Source organism: Podarcis erhardii (genome assembly GCF_964252035.2).
Source record: "Podarcis erhardii genome assembly, chromosome: 1".
NCBI classification, from domain to species: Eukaryota; Metazoa; Chordata; class Lepidosauria; order Squamata; family Lacertidae; genus Podarcis; species Podarcis erhardii.
Window position 1 is genome coordinate 34,867,576 of NC_138497.1, and position 23,469 is coordinate 34,891,044.

Sequence of the window (23,469 nt, forward strand, 5' to 3'; positions counted from 1 at the left end):
TCTGTGCTCCTATTGAACACGTTTATGTCAGTGATAGACATTGATGAAAATAAATATCCAGAACATCTGCAAAATCTCAGCGTTCCATATAAAAGAGAATTGATAACTGCTTACATAAGAATGCTTACCCTGTCAGTTAACCTATTATCAGCCTTCCTCACTAGAAGCTTTGGGCTACAAATCCCATCAGTCCCGGCCAGCATGGCCAATGATGATGGCAGTTCTGGTCCAGAACATCTGGAAGGCAACACATTAGGAAAGGCTAACCTATATGTATTTGCAGCTTCACTTACTATATAGATTTTGAACTATAGAAGACAGAGGAAAGGCAGTAACTTCTGTTTTATGCTCTTTTTCTTACTACAGGGTAACTTACAGCTGTTGCAGAGCTGTCTGTCAGTGTTAAATGGAGATACATAAACCTGAATCTCTCCTCCCGTTAATAAGGGCTGCCTTCCACTGGAGTTTACTTCCTGACTCTGAATTGACATTTACAACTTGCTGGAGAAATTGATTGACAAAGGACACATAAACAAGCTCCCCCTCTGCCCAAAAGCATTAAGCCTACCAGAATAATTCCTGATCATATGAAGCAACAGCATACTTGTTGTTATACACAAATATTTACACATTAATTTAATCATTGTATGTTCATATTGTTCAGAAAACCAAATTCTGGGTCTTTTTTCTTTTGTGAAAGTAGCCAATAGAATTATGTTCATGTTAAAGCTAGTATTAAATATTGCTGCCACTCTTACTACCTTTGTAACTTCTGAAGTTGAGGATTTGAAACAATTGGTTTTCAAATGGATTAAATATTGCCACTAGGTGTTTGAATATTGTTGCTATGAGCATTGTCTTGGTTATTCCACATAATGTTATCAAGCATCTTAACTTTTTTCAAATAACAAACATTTCCTAGAAATTTTGGAGCAAACTTTATGTAATCTTTATAATAGGACTTCAAAAGAAAGCAAATGCATTAGTATGTTTGCCTTAACTTGTAGACTAATCCCAATTATTGTAAAATAAACTGTGAAATCAGTGATTTTTTTCTAAAATTTTGTAGTCATTGTCTTGTGAATTTACAATTTTCTTCACGTAATACTCAGGTGCCAATTTTGTCGGTTCCCTCTTAAATACCATAAAATATAACAAGCACACACGGAACCCCTATTTGAGTTTCTCCATTCTTTATGGAAAGAGCAGCTCTGCATGAACAAAGGAAGGAATGTTTGAAACTTCTTCCACTGAAACGAATAAGCAAGTTTGTAGAATTTCAATGACAGATACTGTTTCATACATGATTACTGTTTTGTAGGAATATAGGCTACAGCTGCAACCTGACACTTACTTTCCATTGAGGACTTCCTTCCTTACAGTATAGCTCTGTAAGGCTTAGATTTCAGCTTGAAAAGGAAGAGTTGTGTATCAAAAGCTGTGTGAAAACTTCAGCTTGGATTTTGATTGTGATTGCCAGGCCAAGATTTTGAATCTATTGTAAATTTCTAAAGGGGTGTACAGGAAGATTTTGTTGTTGTTGTTAACCAAATCCTGTTTCCCTCATTGCTGCAGCAGTGATGGGAAAAGCCCATACAAGGCAAAATTCACCCTTCTGTAAGGATTCTTGAAAGTACTGGAGCCCTCTAATTCTACCTAGAAGAAGGCTAAAGCCAAAAAAGCATTTCCACAAGTTGCATGGTGCAGAAGGAGGAGGTTATGTGTCTCCTCTGAAGACAGAAGCTTGAATATCCTGGCACCCCACCTATCATAGCCTGCTAACATCCACCCTCTGGTGAAGGCACATGCCCCAAAACAGAGCACATGCTTTCCATGCAAGAATATTCTAGCTTCAATTCCTGCCATTTTTAGTTAGAAGGATTAGGACAGGCTTCCTCAGCCCTCCAGATGTTTTGAGACTACAATTCCCATCATCCCTGACCACTGGTCCTGCTAGCTAGGGATCATGGGAGTTGTATGCCAAAAACATCTGGAGGGCCGAGGTTGAGGAAGCCTGGATTAGGAGGTGATCTAGAAACTCTGCCCAAGATCCTGAAGAAGTCCTGCCAGTCAGAATAAACTATAATTGGTAGAAGACAACTACATATTTTCTGGCTGAGGCCTAGAACTTATTAAGCAACAGCAAAGAATTCCCTGTTTCAATCTTCTGTAAACAAAATAATAATAAATTGATATTATACTGTGTCTTCCTTATTATTTTGTAATACTAAAAGCGAAACCTTGGAACTTGCACCTGGTATCACATTAGTGACCAGTGCAGTTCCCTCTGCAGAGCTATTATAGGATGTGAATGGGGTACCTCAGTCAACAACTTAACTGATGCATCTTGTGGGCTGAGCCCAAGAGAAGCCCCACATACAGTTCATTGCCGTAATCCAGTGTTGAGATTACCAATGTCAACACCATGGTGGCCAAGCAGTCTCAGTCTAGGAACAGCCATAACTCTTACCAACCAAACCTCATAAAAGGCAGTCCTAGACACTGAGGCCTCCTGTGTTTCAAGTTACTAATATGGGTTCAGGAGCATCCCCATCCTCCATTACATATATATTCCTTCAGATGGAATGCAACCCTATCCAGAACAGGCAACTCACCTGTCTCTCAGACTGAAATATCTCTTGAGATGAAAAATGAAATTAAGGAAGCATTCAAAAGAGGGTCCGTTGTAGTAATGAGGGACATAAACTACCTTCATATAGAGCAGCTATGTATGTGTTCTAGTCATGACAATGAGATAAAATTGATAGACACCGAAAGTCACTGGGCCCTAGAACAGTTGGTGTTGGAACCAACCAGAGGGGCAGCAACCCTTGATTTAATATTGAGTGGTGCTCAGGACTTCGTGTGTGATGTACGTGGGTTTGAGCCAATAGGGAGCAATGAATATAGTGCTGTTAAATTAAAGATCCCCTTCATGGATCACTGCCTTGCCGTGCTGAAGGGGCTTGAATAACTCAGAGAAGCTATGAGCTATGCCGTGCAGGGCCACCCAAGATGGACAGGTCATAGTGGAGAGTTTTGACCAAACGTGATCCATCTGGAGCAGGAACCGGCAAGCCACTCCAGTATCCCTGCCAAGAAAACTCCATGGACAAAGACAACAGGCATATAAAAGTTATGACGCTGGAAGATGAGCCCCTCAAGTCGGAAGGCGTCCAACATGCTACTGAGGAAGAGCGGAGGACAAGTACAAGTAGATTCAGAGCTGATGAAGCGGCTGGGCCAAAGCCGAAAGGACGCTCAGTTGCGGATATGCCTGGAAGCGGAAGCGAAAGGAAAGTCCAATGCTGTAAAGAAAAATATTGCATAGGAACCTGGAATGTAAGAACCATGAACCTTGGTAAGTTAGATGTGGTCAAAAGTGAGATGGCAAGAATAAATATTGACATCCTGGGCATCAGTGAACTAAAATGGACGGGAATGGGCGAATTCAGTTCGGATGACCATCACATCTACTACTGTGGGCAAGAATCCCGTAAAAGAAATGGAGTGGCCCTCATAGTCAACAAAAGAGTGTCAAAAGCTGTACTGGGATGCAATCTCAAAAATGATAGAATGATCTCGATACGAATCCAAGGCAGACCTTTAAACATCACAGTAATCCAAGTTTATGCACCAACTACTGGTGCTGAAGAAACTGAAATTGACCAATTCTATGATGACTTACAACACCTTATAGAAATGACACCAAAGAAGGATGTTCTTCTCATTATAGGGGATTGGAATGCTAAAGTAGGGAGTCAAGAGATAAAAGGAACAACTGGCAAGTTTGGCCTTGGAGTTCAAAACGAAGCAGGGCAAAGTCTAATAGAGTTCTGTCAAGAGAACAAACTGGTAATCACAAACACGCTTTTCCAACAACACAAGAGACGACTCTACACATGGACATCACCAGATGAGCAGCATCGAAATCAGATTGATTATATTCTCTGCAGCCAAAGATGGAGAAGCTCTATACAGTCAGCAAAAACAAGACCTGGAGCTGACTGTGGCTCAGATCATCAGCTTCTTATAGCAAAATTCAAGCTTAAACTGAAGAAAGTAGGAAAAACCACTGGGCCGGTAAGATACAATCTAAGTCAAATCCCTTATGAATACACTGTGGAAGTGAGGAACAGGTTTAAGGATTTAGATTTGGTGGACAGAGTGCCTGAAGAACTATGGATGGAGGCTCGTAACATTATACAGGAGGCAGCAACTAAAACCATCCCAATGAAAAGGAAATGCAAGAAAGCAAAGTGGCTGTCCAACGAGGCCTTACAAATAGTGGGGGAGAGAAGGCAAGCAAAATGCGAGGGAGACAGTGAAAGATACAGGAAATTGAATGCAGATTTCCAAAAAATAGCAAGGAGAGACAAGAAAGACTTCTTAAATGAGCAATGCAAAGAAATAGAGGAAAACAAGAGAATGGGAAAAACCAGAGATCTGTTCAAGAAAATTGGAGATATGAAAGGAACATTTCGTACAAAGATTTCCATAATAAAAGACAAAAGTGGAAAGGACCTAACAGAAGCAGAAGACATCAAGAAGAGGTGGCAAGAATACACAGAGGAACTATACCAGAAAAAATGGATGTCTCGTATACCCCAGGTAGTGTGGTTGCTGAACTTGAGCCAGACATCCTGGAGAGTGAAGTCGAATGGGCCTTAGAAAGCACTGCTAATAACAAGGCCAGTGGAAGTGATGGTATTCCAGCTGAACTATTTAAAAATTTAAAAGATGATGCTGTTAAAGTGCTACACTCAATATGCCAGCAAATTTGGAAAACTCAGCAGTGGCCAGAGGATTGGAGAAGATCAGTCTACATCCCAATCCCAAAGAAGGGCAGTGCCAAAGAATGCTCCAACTACCGCACAATTGCACTCATTTCACATGCTAGCAAGGTTATGCTTAAAATTCTACAAGGCAGGCTTAAGCAGTATGTGGACCCAGAACTCCCAGAAGTGCAAGCTGGATTTCGAAGGGGCAGAGGAACCAGAGACCAAATTGCAAACATGCGCTGGATTATGGAGAAAGCTAGAGAGTTCCAGAAAGACATCTACTTCTGCTTCATTGACTATGCAAAAGCCTTTGACTGTGTCGACCACAGCAAACTATGGCAAGTTCTTAAAGAAATGGGAGTGCCTGATCACCTCATCTGTCTCCTGAGAAATCTCTATGTGGGACAAGAAGCTACAGTTAGAACTGGATATGGAACAACTGATTGGTTCAAAATTGAGAAAGGAGTACGGCAAGGCTGTATATTGTCTCCCTGCTTATTTAACTTATATGCAGAATTCATCATGTGAAAGGCTGGGCTGGATGAATCCCAAGCTGGAATTAAGATTGCCGGAAGAAATATCAACAACCTCAGATATGCAGATGACACAACCTTGATGGCAGAAAGTGAGAGGAATTAAAGAACCTTTTAATGAGGGTGAAAGAGGAGAGCGCAAAATATGGTCTGAAGCTCAACATCAAAAAAACGAAGATCATGGCCACTGGGCCCATCACCTCCTGGCAAATAGAAGGGGAAGAAATGGAGGCAGTGAGAGATTTTACTTTCTTGGGCTCCATGATCACTGCAGATGGTGACAGCAGTCATGAAATTAAAAGACGCCTGCTCCTTGGGAGAAAGGCGATGGCAAACCTAGATAGTTTCTTAAAAAGCAGAGACATCACCTTGCCAACAAAGGTCCGTATAGTAAAAGCCATGGTTTTCCCAGTAGTGATGTATGGAAGTGAGAGCTGGACCATAAAGAAGGCTGATCGCCGAAGAATTGATGCTTTTGAACTGTGGTGCTGGAGGAGACTCTTGAGAGTCCCATGGACTGCAAGAAAATCAAACGTATCCATTCTTAAGGAAATCAGCCCTGAGTGCTCACTGGAAGGACAGATCCTGAAGCTGAGGCTCCAATACTTTGGCCACCTCATGAGAAGAGAAGACTCCCTGGAAAAGACCCTGATGTTGGGAAAGATGGAGGGCACAAGGAGAAGGGGACAACAAAGGACAAGATGGTTAGACAGCGTTCTCGAAGCTACAAACATGAGTCTGACCAAACTGCGGGAGGCAGTGGAAGATAGGAGTGCCTGGCGTGCTCTGGTCCATGGAGTCACGAAGAGTCGGACACGACTAAACGACTAAACAACAACAAATTAAAGATACATGTAAATTACTAATTCCCATGGAGATCCAACACGGTCACATTTATTTCAAAAGAGGAAACGTCCCCAAAATGAGGTTGGTAAAAAGGAAGTCCAGAGGGTCAAATCACTCCAAAATGCTTGGACGTAGTTTAAAAACACAATACTGGAGTATTAGAAACTCAACTGGAGTGTACATCGTAGATCAGGAAAGGTATCATGAGGGCCAGGAAGACACAAGTGTGTTTAACATTAAAAAGGTAAAGGTAAAGGACCCCTGACAGTTAAGTCCAGTTGCAGACGACTCTGGGGTTGTGACGCTCATCTCGCTTTACAGGCCGAGGGAGCCGGTGTTTGTCCGCAGAGAGTTTTTCCGGGTCATGTGGCTAGCATGACTAAGCGGCTTCTGGGGCAATGGAACACCGAAACCAGAGCAGCGCATGGAAACACCATTTACCTTCTCGCCGGAGCAGTACCTATTAATCTTCTTGCACTTTTGGCATGCTTTCTAACTGCTAGGTTGGCAGGAGCTTATTCACATTACTTTGGTGCTAACCTTTATTTTAATGAGATTTATTTCTGGGTTAATGTGCATACAGCCAGGCAACTTAATAGATTTCTGTTCAAAATCATTGAACTGTAGAGTGTCCTGAACCCCCAGCATAGTCTGAGGTAAGTGCTGAAAGTACACACAGTCCCAAGGGCAATGCTAGAGAGAAGTCGGACAGTCCAATGGTCAAATACAGGCTCAGGACCAATGCAGTGAGAAAGGTTTGAAGTCCCATCAACAGTGCTTCAAACCAGCATTTCAAACCTTGTTTCTGTTTGATTTCTCCCAATCTTACTTGATGCACCTGAGCTTGCTCCAGCTGAGCAGCTGTTTCTCTCCACTTAACAAAGCATGTGATCCTCACCTGTCCTGAGCTTAATCAAGCAGAGTGGTCACACCCCTCCTCCCAGACCAAACAAGCCCGATGATCTTCACCTGATCAACTAGTGAGTTGTGTTGTCTGCCTCAGCCTCTTAAAATGCACTTCCCACTGTTGCTGACACCCAATTCCTCCAACCATTCCTCAAAAAGACTTTGTTTCCAGACCCTTGGTTATCTTGGCCACCCTCTGCACACAATTCCAGCTTGTCAATATCCTCCTTAAATAGCTGTGCCCAGAACTGGACACAGTACTCCAGATTTGGTTTGATCAAGGCAGGATAGAAATATTGCTTTCCTTGATCAGGACACCATCCAGCATCCAAATATTCTCCATTTCAAGTAATGAACCAATCTTTATTCTTCTTGTGTGTGAACTTCTTGTGGGCATGAGGTTAAGGGTAAACACATAACAAACACACATTTTAAATTCCAGCAAAAGGTCCTAAACCTCTTGGCAGTGGATGTACATGTGAGGGCTGGACATGTGTGGATTCCGGACTTCCGGTCGGCGCCAGCGTTCGATGGCGGTCCTAGCCTCGAGCTCCGAGGCAGGACTGCTCCGTAAGTTCGGGTCTTACCCGCTACGGCAAGCGGGGGACCCCTAAAATCACAGGCGCTGAAGCCTGTGAGCAAGGAGATTCGGTGGGCACCTTTGCGCCCCCCCGGCATCGTAAAAGAGCCTTTTTAAAGGCTCCGGAGCGGCATCGGGGTGAGCGCGGTGCTGAGGATCGCTACCCAGCTTACGGAGTGAAGCCGCGTCGCCATTAACGGAGAGCGCCGATTCCTTTCTGAAACTAAAGATTGGCAACAACAATACCCGTGAGTAAGAACGCAAAATTAAAACGGGACTTAAAATTTAGAAGATTTGGCTGAAAACGGGAAGGCAAAAATTAAGGAAGTCAGCCTCCCGGATCTGCATGATTAACGGAGCAATGAAAAGACTGAGCTGTGCTTAAATGGACTTTCCTTTTAACTCTTATTAAACCAGACATCGAAAGGATCTCCCCCCTGTAGTGCAGGAGAGGGGGGGGAGGAAACAGAATTAATTTAACCTGCAAAAGAAAGGGATAAGGAATAAAAAACCTCTGCTGCTGACACTTCTGGTCAGGCTGCCGGAGCAGCGAACGCCTGAAAAAGGAACTGTCAAGTGAGCTGTCAAAAGACAGTGGCTACAAAATAAGACTTATTTGAAACATATTAACGGGACTTTGGTGGATTACAATTTTAACAGTAAAGTGCTACAAATTAAAGACTCTTAGTGGGAAATTACTAAAAAGGTAAAATATCTGGGGGTGAATTTAACATCTAAGAATGTGAACCTATTTAAAGACAATTATGAGAAATGCTGGGCTGAAGTGAAGAAAGATTTCGATATATGGTCAAGATTGAGACTTTCCTTGTTAGGCCGAATTGCTGTTATCAAGATGAATGTATTGCCGAGATTGTTGTTTCTGTTCCAGACATTGCAAATTCTAGATAAGATGGACTGTTTCAAGAAGTGGCAGAAAGACATATCTAAATTTGTCTGGCAGGGCAAAAAACCCAGAATAAAATTTAAGATTTTGACTGATGCAAAGGATAGAGGGGGCTTTGCCCTGCCGGACTTAAAACTTTATTATGAAGCAGCAGCTTTTTGCTGGCTGAAACCATGGCTACTTCTTGAGAATACAGACATTCTGGACCTGGAAGGTTATGATAATAGTTTTGGTTGGCATGCATATTTATGGTATGATAAGGTAAAGGTACATAGAAACTTTAAAAACCATATTGTCAGGAAAGCATTGTATAATGTATGGAATCGATATAAAGATTTGCTTGAAAGTAAAACCCCCAGGTGGTTGTCACCAATGGAAGCCAAGGCGGTAAAAAGACTGAACATGGATACAGATTGGCCAAAATATTGTGAAATTATAGAATATGATGGTGAAAAGTTGAAACTACAGAGTTTTGAGAAATTGAAACCTAAAGTCCGAGATTGGTTACATTATTTCCAGATCAATGAAACTTTTAAGCAGGACAGAAAACTAGGATTTCAGAAGGAGAGGTCAAAGTTAGAAACAGAATTGCTAGAACCCAATACTAAGAATTTGTCTAGAATGTATAATCTGCTGCTAAAATGGAATACACAGGATGAAACGGTTAAATCAGCCATGATTAAGTGGGCACAGGATATTGGTCATGATATTATGTTTGCTGACTGGGAGCAGTTATGGACCACAGGTACTAAATTTACGGCATGCAGTGCCCTGAAAGAGAACATAATGAAAATGATCTATAGGTGGTACATGACCCCAGTCAAGCTTGCAAAGATATATCATTTGCCCAATAACAATTGTTGGAAGTGTAATGAATGTGAAGGAACTTTTTATCACCTTTGGTGGACCTGCCCAAAGATTAAGGCCTACTGGGAAATGATCTATAATGAAATTAAGAAAATCCTTAAGTGGACATTTGTAAAGAAACCGGAGGCTTTTCTCCTGGGCATGGTCGGCCAATTGGTACCAAAGAAAGATAGGACCTTTTTTATGTATGCAACAACAGCAGCAAGAATCCTTTTGGCGAAGTATTGGAAGACTAAAGAATTACCTACTCTGGAAGAATGGCAGACCAAGGTGACTGAATTTATGGGACTGGCAGAGATGACCGGCAGAATCCGTGACCAGAGGAAAGAGACAGTGGAGGAGGACTGGAAAAAATTTAAAATCTATCTTAAAAATTGTTGTAAAATTTCGGAATGTTAAGATGTCAAGGGATTGGATATAAAGAATTACAGCTATAAATTGAAATTTATAAAATAGAATTTTTTCTTTAAAGAGAATTAAATATAAAAATGGGATGAAGAATTGCTAAAAATTTTAAAATATGGATGCAGTGAAGGGGAGGTTTGGGGAAGTCGTGTTATGTTTATTTGTTTTTTGTTTATGTTGTAAAATCAATAAAAATCATTTAAAAAAAAAAAAAAAGGACATGTGTGGATTCCAACACACACCTTGTAACAGTGGGGACCACATGGTCCTCTACTACAGTGTTTCCCAACCTTGGATCTCCAGCTGTTTTTGGACTACAACTCCCATGATCCCTAGCTAGCAAGATCAATGGTCAGGGATGATGGGAATTGTAGTCTGAAAACAGCTGGAGACCAAAGGTTGGGAAACATTGCTCTACTAGTCATGTGGTGCATATTTATAGGATCTGGATAATCCCTTTTATTGGCTTTGAGGTCAAGGATTGATTTGAAAAGGTTTTTGTGTGCCTAAAAGTAACTAATGTATCTTTCCTCAAATCAGTCTTCGGTTCCTGTTAGGAAGGACAACCTCTTTCTCCAGGATCTTGTAGATGGGGAGACATCAGCAAGTAAATGTTTAGCTGTGTTGTAGGGTCCTTTTGCTCTGGGAGGAGAGGGAGCAGAGGACTGTTGCCTTTATGCCTTGCTTCTGGGCTTCCTATCAGCATCTAGTTGTCCCCTGTAGGGCTCTTAGACTAAATAGACATGGGGGTCAAATGTGGCCTTTGAAGCCTCTCCAGCTGGCCCCTGGGACTCCCTGCACATTACACACCTGCTCCCCAGCCACCTCCTCTCCCCAGTCCATGAACCATGATCAGCACTTGCTTCACATCCTCCATGAGTGCAAAGAAACAGATCAGTGCTTAGTGACTGGAAGAGAGAAATGCAGCAGGAAAGGGCTCATTTTTGTCAAGACTAGCATATTCAGAAGTTAACCTCAAGGATATGCTTGAAATGGTAAAATGGGAATAGCAGAGAACTGGACTTGATCCATAATGAGATTCTCAGCTTCTGCCTTTCAATTTGAAGGACATTTCTTTTTCACCAGTCCACAAAGCAGGTAACAGGCGGAACAGTAAGGAACTACGGGAGGACCCATCTGTGGTGCATTCAGAAAATGTGCAGCGTGGAGCACACGAGGAGACGTTTGCAAATCCCAAAAGCATGTAGGAAATGTGTTGAAAAATGGGAAAATGAAATTCTCCATTACTCAGAACATTGATGTCTATGTACCTCGGAATTCACAGAAAGATCGCAAAGTAACAGCAAGAAAACATGACTAGTGCACGGTGAAGCATATAGGTATCAGTCACAAATATACATCACGATATCCACACAGGGAGCGTGGAAAGTGTTTCATTCATCGAGGAACGCTTACTCAACATGAAAGAATCTGCACAAGTGAGAAACAATTTACATGTATGGTGTGTGTGGAAAGTGAACCTTTCTAGTGGGCTAGGAGCAGCACACTGCAATAAAAGTAAAATGCTTAAGTTGCATATCAATGTTTATCTCCAAACGATGCATCTGTCAAGATATGAACGTTGGCATCCTATCCCATAAAGCACCGGAGAAGATACTGCGCTTGGAGAGGAAAATCTGAGCTTGCTGCAATCCTCTCTTCTATCAAACGATGGAAGTTCACAGAAGTCCCGTCCTCTTTTACATTGGTAATCACAGGAGCGGGGAAAGCCGATTCCAGCGTTTGGAACTTGTCGTGGATACATGAATCCTGCCGACAGCACGTGTCATGCGACGATCACCCTTTGAGCAGATCGGGTGGCACAAAACGGGACGCCGGGACGCCCAGTGGCGCTGGCGGGGTCCCCCTGGAACGCTCGCGGTAACCGCTGTAGGAGGTCGGACGAAGAACCAGCGCCTAGCTTGCCGGAACCGGAAGAGACGGGGAAAGCATTTCCTGATGGACCGAGGTGGCAGGAAGCGGGTAGGGATCGCTTGTTAGGAAGGGACCGCCATGAGCCGACTGCGGGAGGAGGATGACCCTTACGTGATCGAGGAGCCGAGCGATGAGGAGCCGGCGCAGAGCAGGTCTAGATATATATATATATATATATATAGGGAAGGGGAGGCGGGTTCTCCTTTTCCGCTCTGTGTTTGCGGGGGTGGGGATTAGTGTGGACGTAAATAGACGTGTTAAGGGGGGGGTGGAGTTTCCTCCTGCTCTCTCGGTACGTTAACATGGATAATATCTCTGAAATCGCTCAGAAAGAAATGGTCGGGATGTTCTAACTTCACCTGCATTTTGGTTTGGTAAAACTCCCCTCTGCTTGAGATCTCCAAATATTTCTTTATGGTTCTATTTTTTAAAAAATTGAAACAGGGGCTTCAAGTTTCAGGAATCACCCCTCGGTGTTATTTTGGGGAAATCGGCACGCTATTCTTTCCTTCTGTTGTAACCAGCGCTTTTTTTCTAAAAAAAATGTTTATGGGTACTCTCATTTTCCTACTCATATTGAAATACTGCCCCTCAATGAGGCCAAACTTAGAGTCACAAAATGTTTAGGCCGTATGCGTACCCCTGCGTCCCCCTAGAAAAAAAAGCACTGGTTGTAACAGTTCTCAGGGTCAGCTTTGTATTCACTTAAATAAAGATTACTGTTTATTAAATTTACAAAAATGAGTAGGTAGAGTCTGGGTATTATCAAATTTACATGTACACACACACACATTTCTACAATGACTTCCATGTTCTGTTTCCCCCTGTAGAAATAGCGAAACATGGGTGTTTCCATGGCTCCATAACTATTTTTCCATTTAGTAGCCATTTAACCTAGACTGTGAGCAAATGTACTGTGTGGAGCTTTTATCCCTTAATAAGAGGAGGGGTGTGTGCTTCCCAGCTGCTAGGTGAAGCAACTTAAAATAGAGCTGAGACTATGGAATCAGCTGGGTACCTGACATACAAGCAACCTTTACAATGCTGTAAAATGTATCTGGGGATGCAGCTAACCTAGATGGGTAGGCAGGCTGAGGTGCCAGACACCAGATTCTAGACCACATCTAGACAGATAGATAGGAAAGTGTAAAGGAGATCTACTGTGTGCTCAGGAGCACTTTGTCTTAGGTCCTAAAAGATTATTTTGTGTGTGTTGGGAGGAAGGCAACTGAACAAGCTCAGAGGTGGAGGTGATGAGATTATTGCAGACAAACAGGAACAACGACTTTGAAGACTTTAATTGGCAAGGTCTAGTACAGACATAGGCAGACTCGGCCCTCCAGATGTTTTGGGACTACAATTCCCATCACCCCTGGCCACTGGTCCTGTTAGCTAGGGATCATGGAAGTTGTAGTCCCAAAACATCTGGAGGGCCGAGTTTGCCTATGCCTGGCCTTTGCCTTCTTTACTTTCCTAATAATAAACCAGATGCCAGATTTGGCCACTGATATTAATGAGCTTAAAAACAACTCTATGCTGGATTGTGGTTTGTTGTTAATATACAAAGCAATTTACCTGTATCACACTCCCTGTTTACCTTCATCAATCTGCTGGAGCCTGTCTTCACGTGCAGGGGAAGGCCCTAACTTACTGAGAGTTTGAGATTGCTTACCCGCACTTGGTTTAGCCAGCCAATTGAAGCCATTCCTGAAGTGTGGCTGCTGTTGCATGCTGACAGCTTCTAGGAGGCTCAGGTGAGAGCTGAGTGCAGGGTGGAGGACCAAAGGTGTCCCCCACCAAATATACCCCCCCCACAACTCTATACACCCCAGTTGTCACTGTGTACAGTGTATAGTACACACACCTAACTTTTTTGCTGTAGAGTTAATATCAGTAAATTTCTTCAGTTCTAAGTTTTTTAAAAAATAATTTTCTCAGTATTTAAAAAGAACCCTGCTTTTGTTGTGTCTGTAATAGACTTGCCACATTTATCTTGAAATGACAGTCTTCAATGTTTTATCATCTTTTAGCTCTGAGGATGAAGTAGATGTGCTCTTGCATGGCACCCCTGATCAGAAGCGCAAACTAATAAGGGAATGTCTGACCGGAGAAAGTGAATCTTCAAGTGAAGATGAATTCCAAAAGGAAATGGAAGCAGAACTGGACTCCACCATGAAAAATATAGAGGGCAAGTGGAAATCGCAGCTAACAGGTAAATCTCTAAACTGTGCGACAATATGAACTTGCTGACAGCTATCTTCCTGCACATCTTATGTTGGACTGTTGTCAATTTTGTGCTGCTGCTTCAGTTCACTCCCCTCCCCCTTTAGAGGCTTTGCAGACAAATCTGTCCCCTTCAGGCTACCTTCTCCAGCCTGGTGCCCTCCAGATGTTTTGCACTACAATTCCCATTATCCCTTACCATTGACCATGCTGGCTAAGGGCTGATGGGAGTTGTGGTCCAAAGGCCTGGAGGTGGACAACAGGTTGGAGAAGGTTGCCTTACAGCACTTAATTCAGGATGTGTGAGGTGCTTCTGATGAGAGATAAAGCACCTCATGCCTAGTTTCAAAGAGGAGGGTTTTCTCATTTTGAGTGAGGTATAAAGAAGTTTAAGGGATGCGGGTGGTGCTGTGGGTTAAACCACAGAGCCTAGGACTTGCTGATCAGAAGGCTGGCGGTTCGAATCCCCGCGACGGGGTGAGCTCCCGTTGCTCAGTCCCAGCTCCTGCCAACCTGGCAGTTCGAAAGCACGTCAAAGTGCAAGTAGATAAATAGGTACCACTCCTTCGGGAAGGTAAACGGTGTTTCCGTGCGCTGCTCTGGTTCGCCAGAAGCAGCTTAGTCATGCTGGCCACATGACCCGGGAGCTGTACGCCGGCTACCTCAGCCAATAAAGCGAGATGAGTGCCGCAACCCCAGAGTCGGTCACGACTGGACCTAATGGTCAGGGGTCCCTTTACCATTACCTTTATAAAGAAGTTTAACCTGTGTAGTCAGAGTCTCATTGGAGTGCAGTGGCTAATATCAGAATGCGAGCTATAAATTTCTACTCATCTGTGAAGCAGAACTGCAGGGCTCTTGTATGCAAGGAATTTACTCCCAGGTAAGTGTGTGCAGGCCTGCACCCTAAGAGAAAACATGGATCTCTTTCTGTATAGTGATCCCATGTTGACTACGTATTTTGTGTTATGTTTTGTGACTCAGGCAGTACGTCTAATGCTGGACAGTCTGGAACAGGTTCCCCTTCAAAGTACTACGATGATATTTATTTTGATTCTGATTCAGAGGATGAAGACAAAGTAGGTAAATAACTGGTTATTTACTGCAATTACTATTGCTTCCTGCATCAAAATTCACTTCTGCTTTTGGTGTATTTCCTTTATCCATAAGACTTCCAATGAATGAGCTCTCAAAAGGTAATAATATGCTGAAGCTTTGACTTGTTTATAACGTACCATATTTTTCCGTGTATAAGACTAGGTTCCCCCCTAAAAATAATGTCAAAAATTAGGGGGCATCTTATACATGGGGCCATCTTCCCCCATTTTCTTAAATCTGAGTCCCCAAAAATAGGGGTTGTCTTGCAGGACACGGGGGTGTCCTATAGACAGAAAAATATGATATATTTTTAATTGCTGGCAGAAGCATTTAACTGTCAGTGCCTGTCTTATCTGCACAGGGAATATTCCACATTCATTCTCTGAAGTTGCTACCACAGAGAAAGAAGCAATCTCAACCTTCAGCCTCAACCTTGGCTTTTTATGCATACTGTCGCAAAATGTAGCAATGTAGTTTACTGTTGTTATATTAAGACTGTTACCCATGCTACATCATGCTTCAAGACAAAATTTCATTTATTTGTAATTAGAAAGAAATATTTCACAATATATAATTACATGTTGTTTTTGTGATTAAACACTATGCTTTAATTATGTTCAATTTGTAACAATGAAAATATATCCTGCATATCAGATATTTGCATTATGATTCATAATAGTAGCAAAATTATAGTTATGAAGTAGCAATGAAAATAATTTTATGGTTGGGGGTCACCACAATATGAGGAACTGTATTAAAGGGTCGCAGCATTAGGAAGGTTGAGAACCACTGCCTTAAAGAGATCTTCGGGCAAATGAAGGAATTCCTCCTGCTGTAGTAAACTAACTGTACATGAAGCTGCTAAATAAGCTAATGCCTCGCATCACGGATGCTATTTGGTGTCAAGGCAGCTGACCTTGTGATTGAGACTACTAAATGCCTTCATTCTTCTAGAAAGATGAATGAATTTCCTGCATCCTCACACACCATGGTAAATGTCCTCCTTGAGTTTGCTTAGTCATTGGTCTCTGGAAATCAATTGTACTTTATCCCAAGTCACATAATCACCTCAGCTTAATAAGCAGAGATAAAGATGAGCTTTTTGTCCTGACACATGACCACTTTGCTCTTTCTCTCGTCGTACAAGCAATGAACCCAAGGCACCTCTAATTAACATTTCCCAGTTAAAATAAAAAGGGAATCTAGTTAATTAGAGGCTTCTTGGGTTTATATCTCAAGAAGCAAAAGTGATTGTGTGTGTATACAAAAGGCTTTTTCATACTTTGTCTTTTAAGGCCAGTATATGATTATCTGACTACACCAGGATAAGATAGTATATTTAGAAATGTAGAATGGGTTGTAATAAAATATTTATCTGCAATGTTGCATTCATTGTTGTGGCAGGATTATTATTATTTTTAGATTCTTGACAAATGCCTCTACCAAATCTTTACATTCTGCATAAATGGCATAATTTCAGAAGTATTCCACATTTCATAGAATTGTAGTGTTGGAAGGGACCATGAGGGCGTCATCTAGCCCAACCACCTGCAATACAGGAATGTTTTACCCGGAGTGGGGCTCAAACCCATGACCTTGAGATTGAATCTCATGCTCTCTGGACTGAACTAACTCCTGTGGTAATAAATGTGGTAATAAAAAGAGATGCCCAGTATGGCCTATTTTGTGTTTTTAATTTTGTTGGAAGCTGCCCAGAGTGGCTGGAGCAACCCAGTCAGATTGGTGGCATATAAATGAGATAATAACAATAATTTTCCATTGCACCAGTTTTTATGTTAAACGTGTCCTGGAAGGCAATCCTGAAACACCCTGTTCTCTGAATAGTTTATCTAAAGATCAACACAGTAGTCTTGTGTTGCACAGCAAACTTAATTATTTCAGTTACAAATAAGTGAAGTAAAACTTTTAACCGGCAAACACGAACTTATATAAAATAAAAAATGGAACTAAGAAATAAAGGTATTGTGACAGTTCATGCATCTAAAATACACCCCACTTCATTAGAACGCATTGGCTCAAAATAGTACAAAAACTCCTGACTTCATAGCTTTATTAGCACTAAAGGGAACTCAAGGAACTCAATTTCACTGTACATCACATTTTGCTTCCAGACAGGTATACTTTCCCTGCCTCCCTTTCCTTTTAGTGTGGGTATTGTGACCAAATTGTCATGCTTACTTTCTTCAGGCTTTTGGAAAATTTACGGCTCCTTTTACTCTTTAGATTAGTGAGATTTGCTGCCTGTTTATATTGCACTTTTGCTGTCTGAAGCAGCAACCATAGGTTCTGCCACTTTCATTTCAAGTAATAAAACAATCATTCTTTATTCCTCTTGTATGTGAATTTCTTCTGGGCACAAGGTTAAGGGTAAACGCATATTCGTAACAAACAAACGTTATAACTCTGTCGAAAAAAACTAAAACCTCTCAGCTTAATATTGGGAGTGTGCATACACACACGTGGGTTCAGATGCACATCTTGTAACAGCTTCGGGCTTCATTCGCCCAACTCATGGCAGTACCATTCACCTTATTAGCATGCAACTTTTGCAAGGGAGGCTCATTACCAAATAGGCTTCTGAGTCACATTCTTTGGGGTGTGTGTTCTAACTGTATCTGTGTGAACTTGAACAGTTGCTCCAGAAACCAGAAAAAAAAGGAAACATCAGCAGCGCCGAATTCCAACTAATGATGAGTTGTTCTATGACCCAGAAGAAGACAACAGAGACCAGGCGTGGGTGGACAGGAAGAGACGGGGGTAAGAAATTGAACATTTAATTTGAGTCATGAGAATACTCGTGTTTGTGGTCTTGCACTCAGGTTCTGCTTCTGGGCTTCCCATAGGCATCTGGTTGGCCACTGTGGCAACAGGATGTTGGACTAGATAGTAATAATAATAATTTATTATTTATACCCCACCCATCTGGCTGGGTTTCCCCAGCCACTCTGGGTGGCTTCCAACAGAACACTAAAATACAATAACCTATTAAACATCAAAAGCTTCCCTAAACAGGGCTGCCTTCAGATGTCTTCTAAAAGTCTGCTAGTAGTTTTTCTCTTTGACATCTGGTGGGAGGGTGTTCCACAGGGCGGGTGCCACTACCGAGAAGGCCCTCTGCCTGGTTCCCTGTAACTTGGCTTCTCGCAGCGAGGGAACCACCAGAAGGCCCTCAGAGCTGGACCTCAGTGTCCTCAGATAGGCCTTTGGTCTGATCCAGCAGGCTGCCTTTAACGTTAACTCTACACATTCCTGATTTTCTGACATTGTTGCAGCTTTGTTTCTTATTACAGTGGTACCTCGGGTTAAGTACTTAATTTGTTCCGGAGGTCCGTTCTTAACCTGAAACTGTTCTTAACCTGAAGACCACTTTAGCTAATGGGGCCTCCCGCTGCCGCCACGCCATCGGAGCCTGATTTCTGTTCTCATCCTGAAGCAAAGTTCTTAACTTGAAGCACTATTTCTGGGCTAGCGGAGTCTGTAACCTGAAGTGTATGTAACCCGAGGTACCACTGTATACGGATATCAAATGAGCCTTAATGCTCAGTTTCCCACCTGCACATTTCTCTAAAGTGAGTGGGAATTATCACATTCTGATACTATGTTGGAAATAAAAATCATTTATTGACTGTTGTTAGATTGTTTAGTAATTGAACAAATGGTACTCCTGCAAGGCACTCTATGATAAAATTCTACTCAAACATTTGATGGGATGGGATCATGAGGAACTTAAGACTTTTTAAAAAATAAATATTTTTATTGAAAAATTTCAACGTAGAATACAATAAAAGTCAAACTAATCTAAAGGAAAATAACATAACATAATAAGAAAGCAAAATAAAAAGAAAGATCAAGAGATAGAAAGGCAAGGGGGGATGAATACAAAAGTCCTCTATCACAATTACATCATATCCCTTCATCCATACAGAGAAAAGTAGACGCTCCCAGCTCTCTCTGGGAGACCCTTTCTACCCGCCTCCCAGGGCCCCTCAACTTCTAAAAGTTAAAAATAAAAACAACTAAATTAAAAAAAGAGAAGAGAAGAAGAAAGAGGGGCTTCCAATTCTCTTATCTGTCAAATATATATATATATATATATATATATATATATATATATATTCAAATTATTCAAAGCATACACTACAGAATAACATTAGCTACATCATATTATATAGCTACTTATCAATCTGCCAGACATGTATGGGGGATGTAAGTCTGATTAGCATTTACCTGCAGCTTGGTGGGAGCTTTTTCTTCTGGGTCCCTTCAAGTGTAAGCATTGGCTTTCCTTTTGAACAAGCAAGGAATGTGGTCATTGGCTCTGCCTGTGTGGGCACCACCCATGTCAGCACTTTTCTCATGGTGGTGTCTATATATGTTCCTGGAGTGACGTGGAGTTGCCCTGTATTTGGCATTAACATACCAGTTTGTCCCTGTGTGCGTAAAATAATTTGAAATACAGTCATACCTCGGGTTACAGATGCTTCAGGTTGTGTTTTTTCGGGTTACGGACCTGCCGAAACCCAGAAGTACTGGAACAGATTACTTCTGGGTTTCGGCGGTCGCACATGTGCAGAAGTGCTAATTGCAACCTGTGCGTGCGCAGATGCGCCGCTGCGGGTTGCGAACGCTGCAGGTTGTAAACGTGCATCCCACATGGATCACATTCGCAACCCAAGCATCCATTGTATAAGCAATGTTGTTAAAATAGGGAGAGATACAGGTCTATAGGGATAATGCATGCAAGCTTTTAATTTGGGGGTTGTCATTTTGGAGCAGGGTCTTGTAAATCATGAGTAGGATTGACAACAAAAATGGACTATCAGCTATTATGTGGTAGTTTGAAGACCTTAATGTTCTGACTACATTTGTTTTTTGTTTTTTATAATATTTTATTAAGTTTTATCAAAGAAAAAGATTACATAAAGAAAAACACGAAATAGTGTAAACATACAAAAAAAATCAGAATACAATAAAAACAAACAATTAACATATAAGAATAAAAAGAAAAAAGAAAAAATCAAAAAGAAAAGGAAAAATTAAAACACTAAAAGAGAATTCAAAAAGTTAAAAAAGAAAATCCCTCTCTTTAATTTCTTACCATTCATAAACCTATGTTCTTGACTTCCTCACACCCCCTTTCTTGTATTCCAATTTAAAATTAATTAGCAAATTCCTTCTTATTAATTTAATCCTTAATTATCTTTCTTCACATATTGTTTGTTCCTAATTTTCATCTAATATCTATCCCTTCTTTCATATTCTTATTTTACCTTTTTTACTAGAACCCATTCATTTCAATGTTATCAACATTCAAAAATGTTCTGACTACATTTGAACACACTTTCTGTAAACATCAACTTCATTTTGATACCTATTCTGACAATTGGAGGGCGTATTCTGATCTGTTTGTCTGAATTAAGATGGATGTATTGATGTTTACCACGGTGAATCTGAACTAGCAACTTTGTTTTGTTTTCTTCCCCTTTTGTGGTGGTTTAAAAAAAAATTCAAAAAGAGGATTTTTTTTTATTTTTAATGTGTTGGGACTGAGAACATGCAGTTCTTGCAACTGTCATGCTCTTGGCATGCAGTTTTGATATACACCAGTTTCAGTAAAGATGCTTAACTAGTAAGAATGCTTCTCCTGACCTATAATATACTGTCTTGTAGGTATCATAGGTTAAGAAGTCTTCACTCACAACAGCCACAAGCCAAACTTCCTGCCATTCCCAGCAGTGACGCTGTTTTGAATTGTCCTGCATGCATGACCACACTGTGCCTTGACTGCCAGAGGTAATATTTCAGCCTTAAGAAACTTGTGATTTAGGTACAGCAATCACAGATGAGATAAGCTAGTGTTTGTTCATACAGCAACCCTGTAATTTCAACCGTCTCTGTCCGGTTTTCATGAACTTGCCTTTCATTAACTAGGATGTTGGTCATAATATTGTCTCCATGTTTAAAGAGAGGTAAACTCAGGGCTGGATTTAGGTTTGATAAGGCCCTAAGCTACTGAAGGTAATGGGGCCCTTTATATGTCCATCTGTCCTTTGTTGCTGTTTTTTGTGTTGAATATATGCTATATGGTAGTTTATGGATCTAATAGGTATCTAAAACCATTTGCACATAACAAATAGGAGCCTACACGACACAAAACACTATTGCTGTATGTAGGTTTTATTTTATTTGTTTTTTATCTTCTATTTTGGAAATGTACATCCAGGGTTTTTTTCCTTTAAAATTTTTTGGGGGCCCCAAGAGGGCCCTAAGTTATAGCTTGTTTAGCTTATATGTAAATCTGGCATTGGTTGTCAAACATTGGGGAAGAGGGAAAGGATTCCCCCCCTTGGAAATACATGTACAGTTTTTGTTCAGTTGATTTACCTTGTCTCAGCGAAAAATTGACTTCCTTTTTTGTGCTTCTCTTTTTAAATTTAATATAAAAGCCAGCTTTAAACAGATTTCTGAATTTGAAAAAGCAACTTCATTCTATTGTAGCTATAACCAGATGATGTTGGGACTCCAGTGCCCATTGGCCTCAGCCAGTCTGATCAGGGATGAGGGATGATGGGAGTTGAAGTCCAACAATGTTTGGATGCCCACAGGTTAGCCACTCCTGCAATAAGTAAAGCTAAGAGCTTTAATTTTGGCTTGTTGTTGCTCATTGGGACCAGATTAATTTGAGGCACTTTGGTTGGGATTTTTTTTGGGGGGGGTGAGGTAGAATATGCCCATCCATTGCTAAATGTCACAGAGGTTATTCTGGAAAACCACTAGAAAACTATAGGGAGACAGTGACAAAATGGTTATTATTATGACACAAACTTTCAGTGGTAAGTTCTATCTTCATCAGATAGAACAGTTTGTTGACTACTAAAGGCCTTGTCAAATAAGCCAGATAGTTTTTAACAAGCTTCATACTCTTATCTTTTTCTGGCTATGCTATCATGGCTATTCTACTGAATTCTACTGGAATTCAGACATATCTATTTCATCTTTGCTTCTTAAATTTGCAGATCTCCTGGATTCAGGACATGTAGGGTTACCCATTTTGTAATATTTTATCAGCAACAGATTATTGCATTCCCATTTCTTTTCTTCTTTTTTTCAGGCACGAATCATACAGAACTCAGTACAGAGCAATGTTTGTCATGAATTGCACCGTTATCAAAGAAGAGATTCTGAAATACAAAGGTCCATTGAACAAAAAGACAAAGAGAGGGCACAAGAAAATTAAACAGAGTAGTGAATCCATTGCTAGTCAGGAAAAACAGGAAGAGGAGGAGATATATCATCCAGTAAAATGTACTGAATGTTCAACAGAAGTGGCTGTCTTAGATAAGGATGAAGTCTTTCATTTTTTCAATGTTCTAGCAAGCCACTGCTAAGATGCAGCATTTTGCATTGGGTTGTTTGCATAAAAATTCAAAAGCCAAGGACTGTTCTGTTTCATTTGTATCGTCTATTAATCTGATGTAAAAATTGTATCCTTGCCACACACCCTGTATTGGTAAAGCAAGTGAACTTTAGTTATGTATATAGTTCATGTTTTTAGAACAGTTTCTTATGTATATAAATATTTTTATCCTGCTATTTAGAATTAAAATGTTCTGCTCTTGGGGGAATTTAGACCATAGTCTGTGGCATGGCTGCCTGATAATGTTGCTATAAGCATTACTGTAAGAGTTGAGCTTTAGTTTGTGTAAATTAGATATTGGTAGCACTAAACTCTGTTCAAGACTTGTTTTTTGTTTTCCATTCTTTATTCACCTCAATATTTTGGAAACCCTGTGTACTTGCTACAATTTCTTGCTATAATTTAAGGTTTGCCATCTTGTTCTCATAGCAAGACTGCCTTCTCTAACATCAAACACCTTCCTAAAAGCGGCATCCGTATATCAAGTAAAAACAATCACAGATGTGTTCTTGGTTTCTTACCTATCAAACTCTTGTCATTTAAGTCCTTTTCTATAGGCTCTGTAAAAACTATAATTTAAACACCTTTGAATGTGTTACAAAATGCAGACTAGTTGGTAGAATTGCTGAAATGCTATTGTAAAAAAAAAATATTGCAGCTTTCCCTGGAATATGTAGAAGCGATAGAAGTATTATCGTCTTTTAGGTTCCAGGTGAAAACTTTTATTCTTGACTGTATACTTCAGCTGTATGTTTATTTCGGCTGTGATTGAGTTAGTGCAGCCTCTTTTATTTATTTCATAAAATTTATACACTGTTTGATTGTAACAAGCCCTCAAAGTAGTTTACAAAAAGATAAAAATCAAGAAAAAATTACAATACTTTAAAACATAACAAAAATTGAAACTTGTAGTTGTTTAGTCATGTCCGGCTCTTCGTGACTCCATGGACCAG

General features: G+C 40.9%; 2 protein-coding genes and 1 long non-coding RNA gene across 3 annotated transcripts in view; 2 read left to right on the top strand and 1 right to left on the bottom strand.

Moving 5' to 3' along the window:
* Positions 1 to 1,048, top strand: part of SNX6 (sorting nexin 6) — a 28,034-nt gene extending 26,986 nt beyond the window's left edge. Inside the window, exon 14 of the mRNA XM_081864228.1 lies at positions 367 to 1,048. Within this exon, the coding sequence (XP_081720354.1) occupies positions 367 to 420 (54 nt within the window). The 3' untranslated portion in view covers positions 421 to 1,048. The remainder of the gene's footprint in view (positions 1 to 366) is intronic.
* On the bottom strand, positions 697 to 13,770 carry LOC309345630. The gene is made up of 2 exons (XR_014158331.1): positions 13,089 to 13,770; positions 697 to 1,902 (listed from the first exon to the last, which is right to left on the bottom strand). It is a non-coding gene; the product is annotated as an uncharacterized lncRNA (long non-coding RNA).
* On the top strand, positions 11,753 to 22,842 carry EAPP (E2F associated phosphoprotein). The gene is made up of 6 exons (XM_081865600.1): positions 11,753 to 11,909; positions 13,788 to 13,969; positions 14,965 to 15,063; positions 17,733 to 17,856; positions 20,770 to 20,892; positions 22,211 to 22,842. Exons 1-6 carry the CDS (start codon positions 11,836 to 11,838, stop codon positions 22,485 to 22,487), a joined length of 879 nt encoding a protein of 292 aa, XP_081721726.1. The 5' UTR covers positions 11,753 to 11,835; the 3' UTR covers positions 22,488 to 22,842.
* Positions 22,843 to 23,469: the final 627 nt, after the last annotated feature.

Coding starts and splice junctions, on each gene's coding strand:
- EAPP (XM_081865600.1), top strand. CDS start 11,836: ATGAGCCGACTGCGGGAGGAGGATGACCCTTACGTGATCGAGGAGCCG. Junction 17,857..20,769: donor GTGGACAGGAAGAGACGGGG/GTAAGAAATTGA, acceptor ACTGTCTTGTAG/GTATCATAGGTTAAGAAGTC. Junction 20,893..22,210: donor CTGTGCCTTGACTGCCAGAG/GTAATATTTCAG, acceptor TCTTTTTTTCAG/GCACGAATCATACAGAACTC.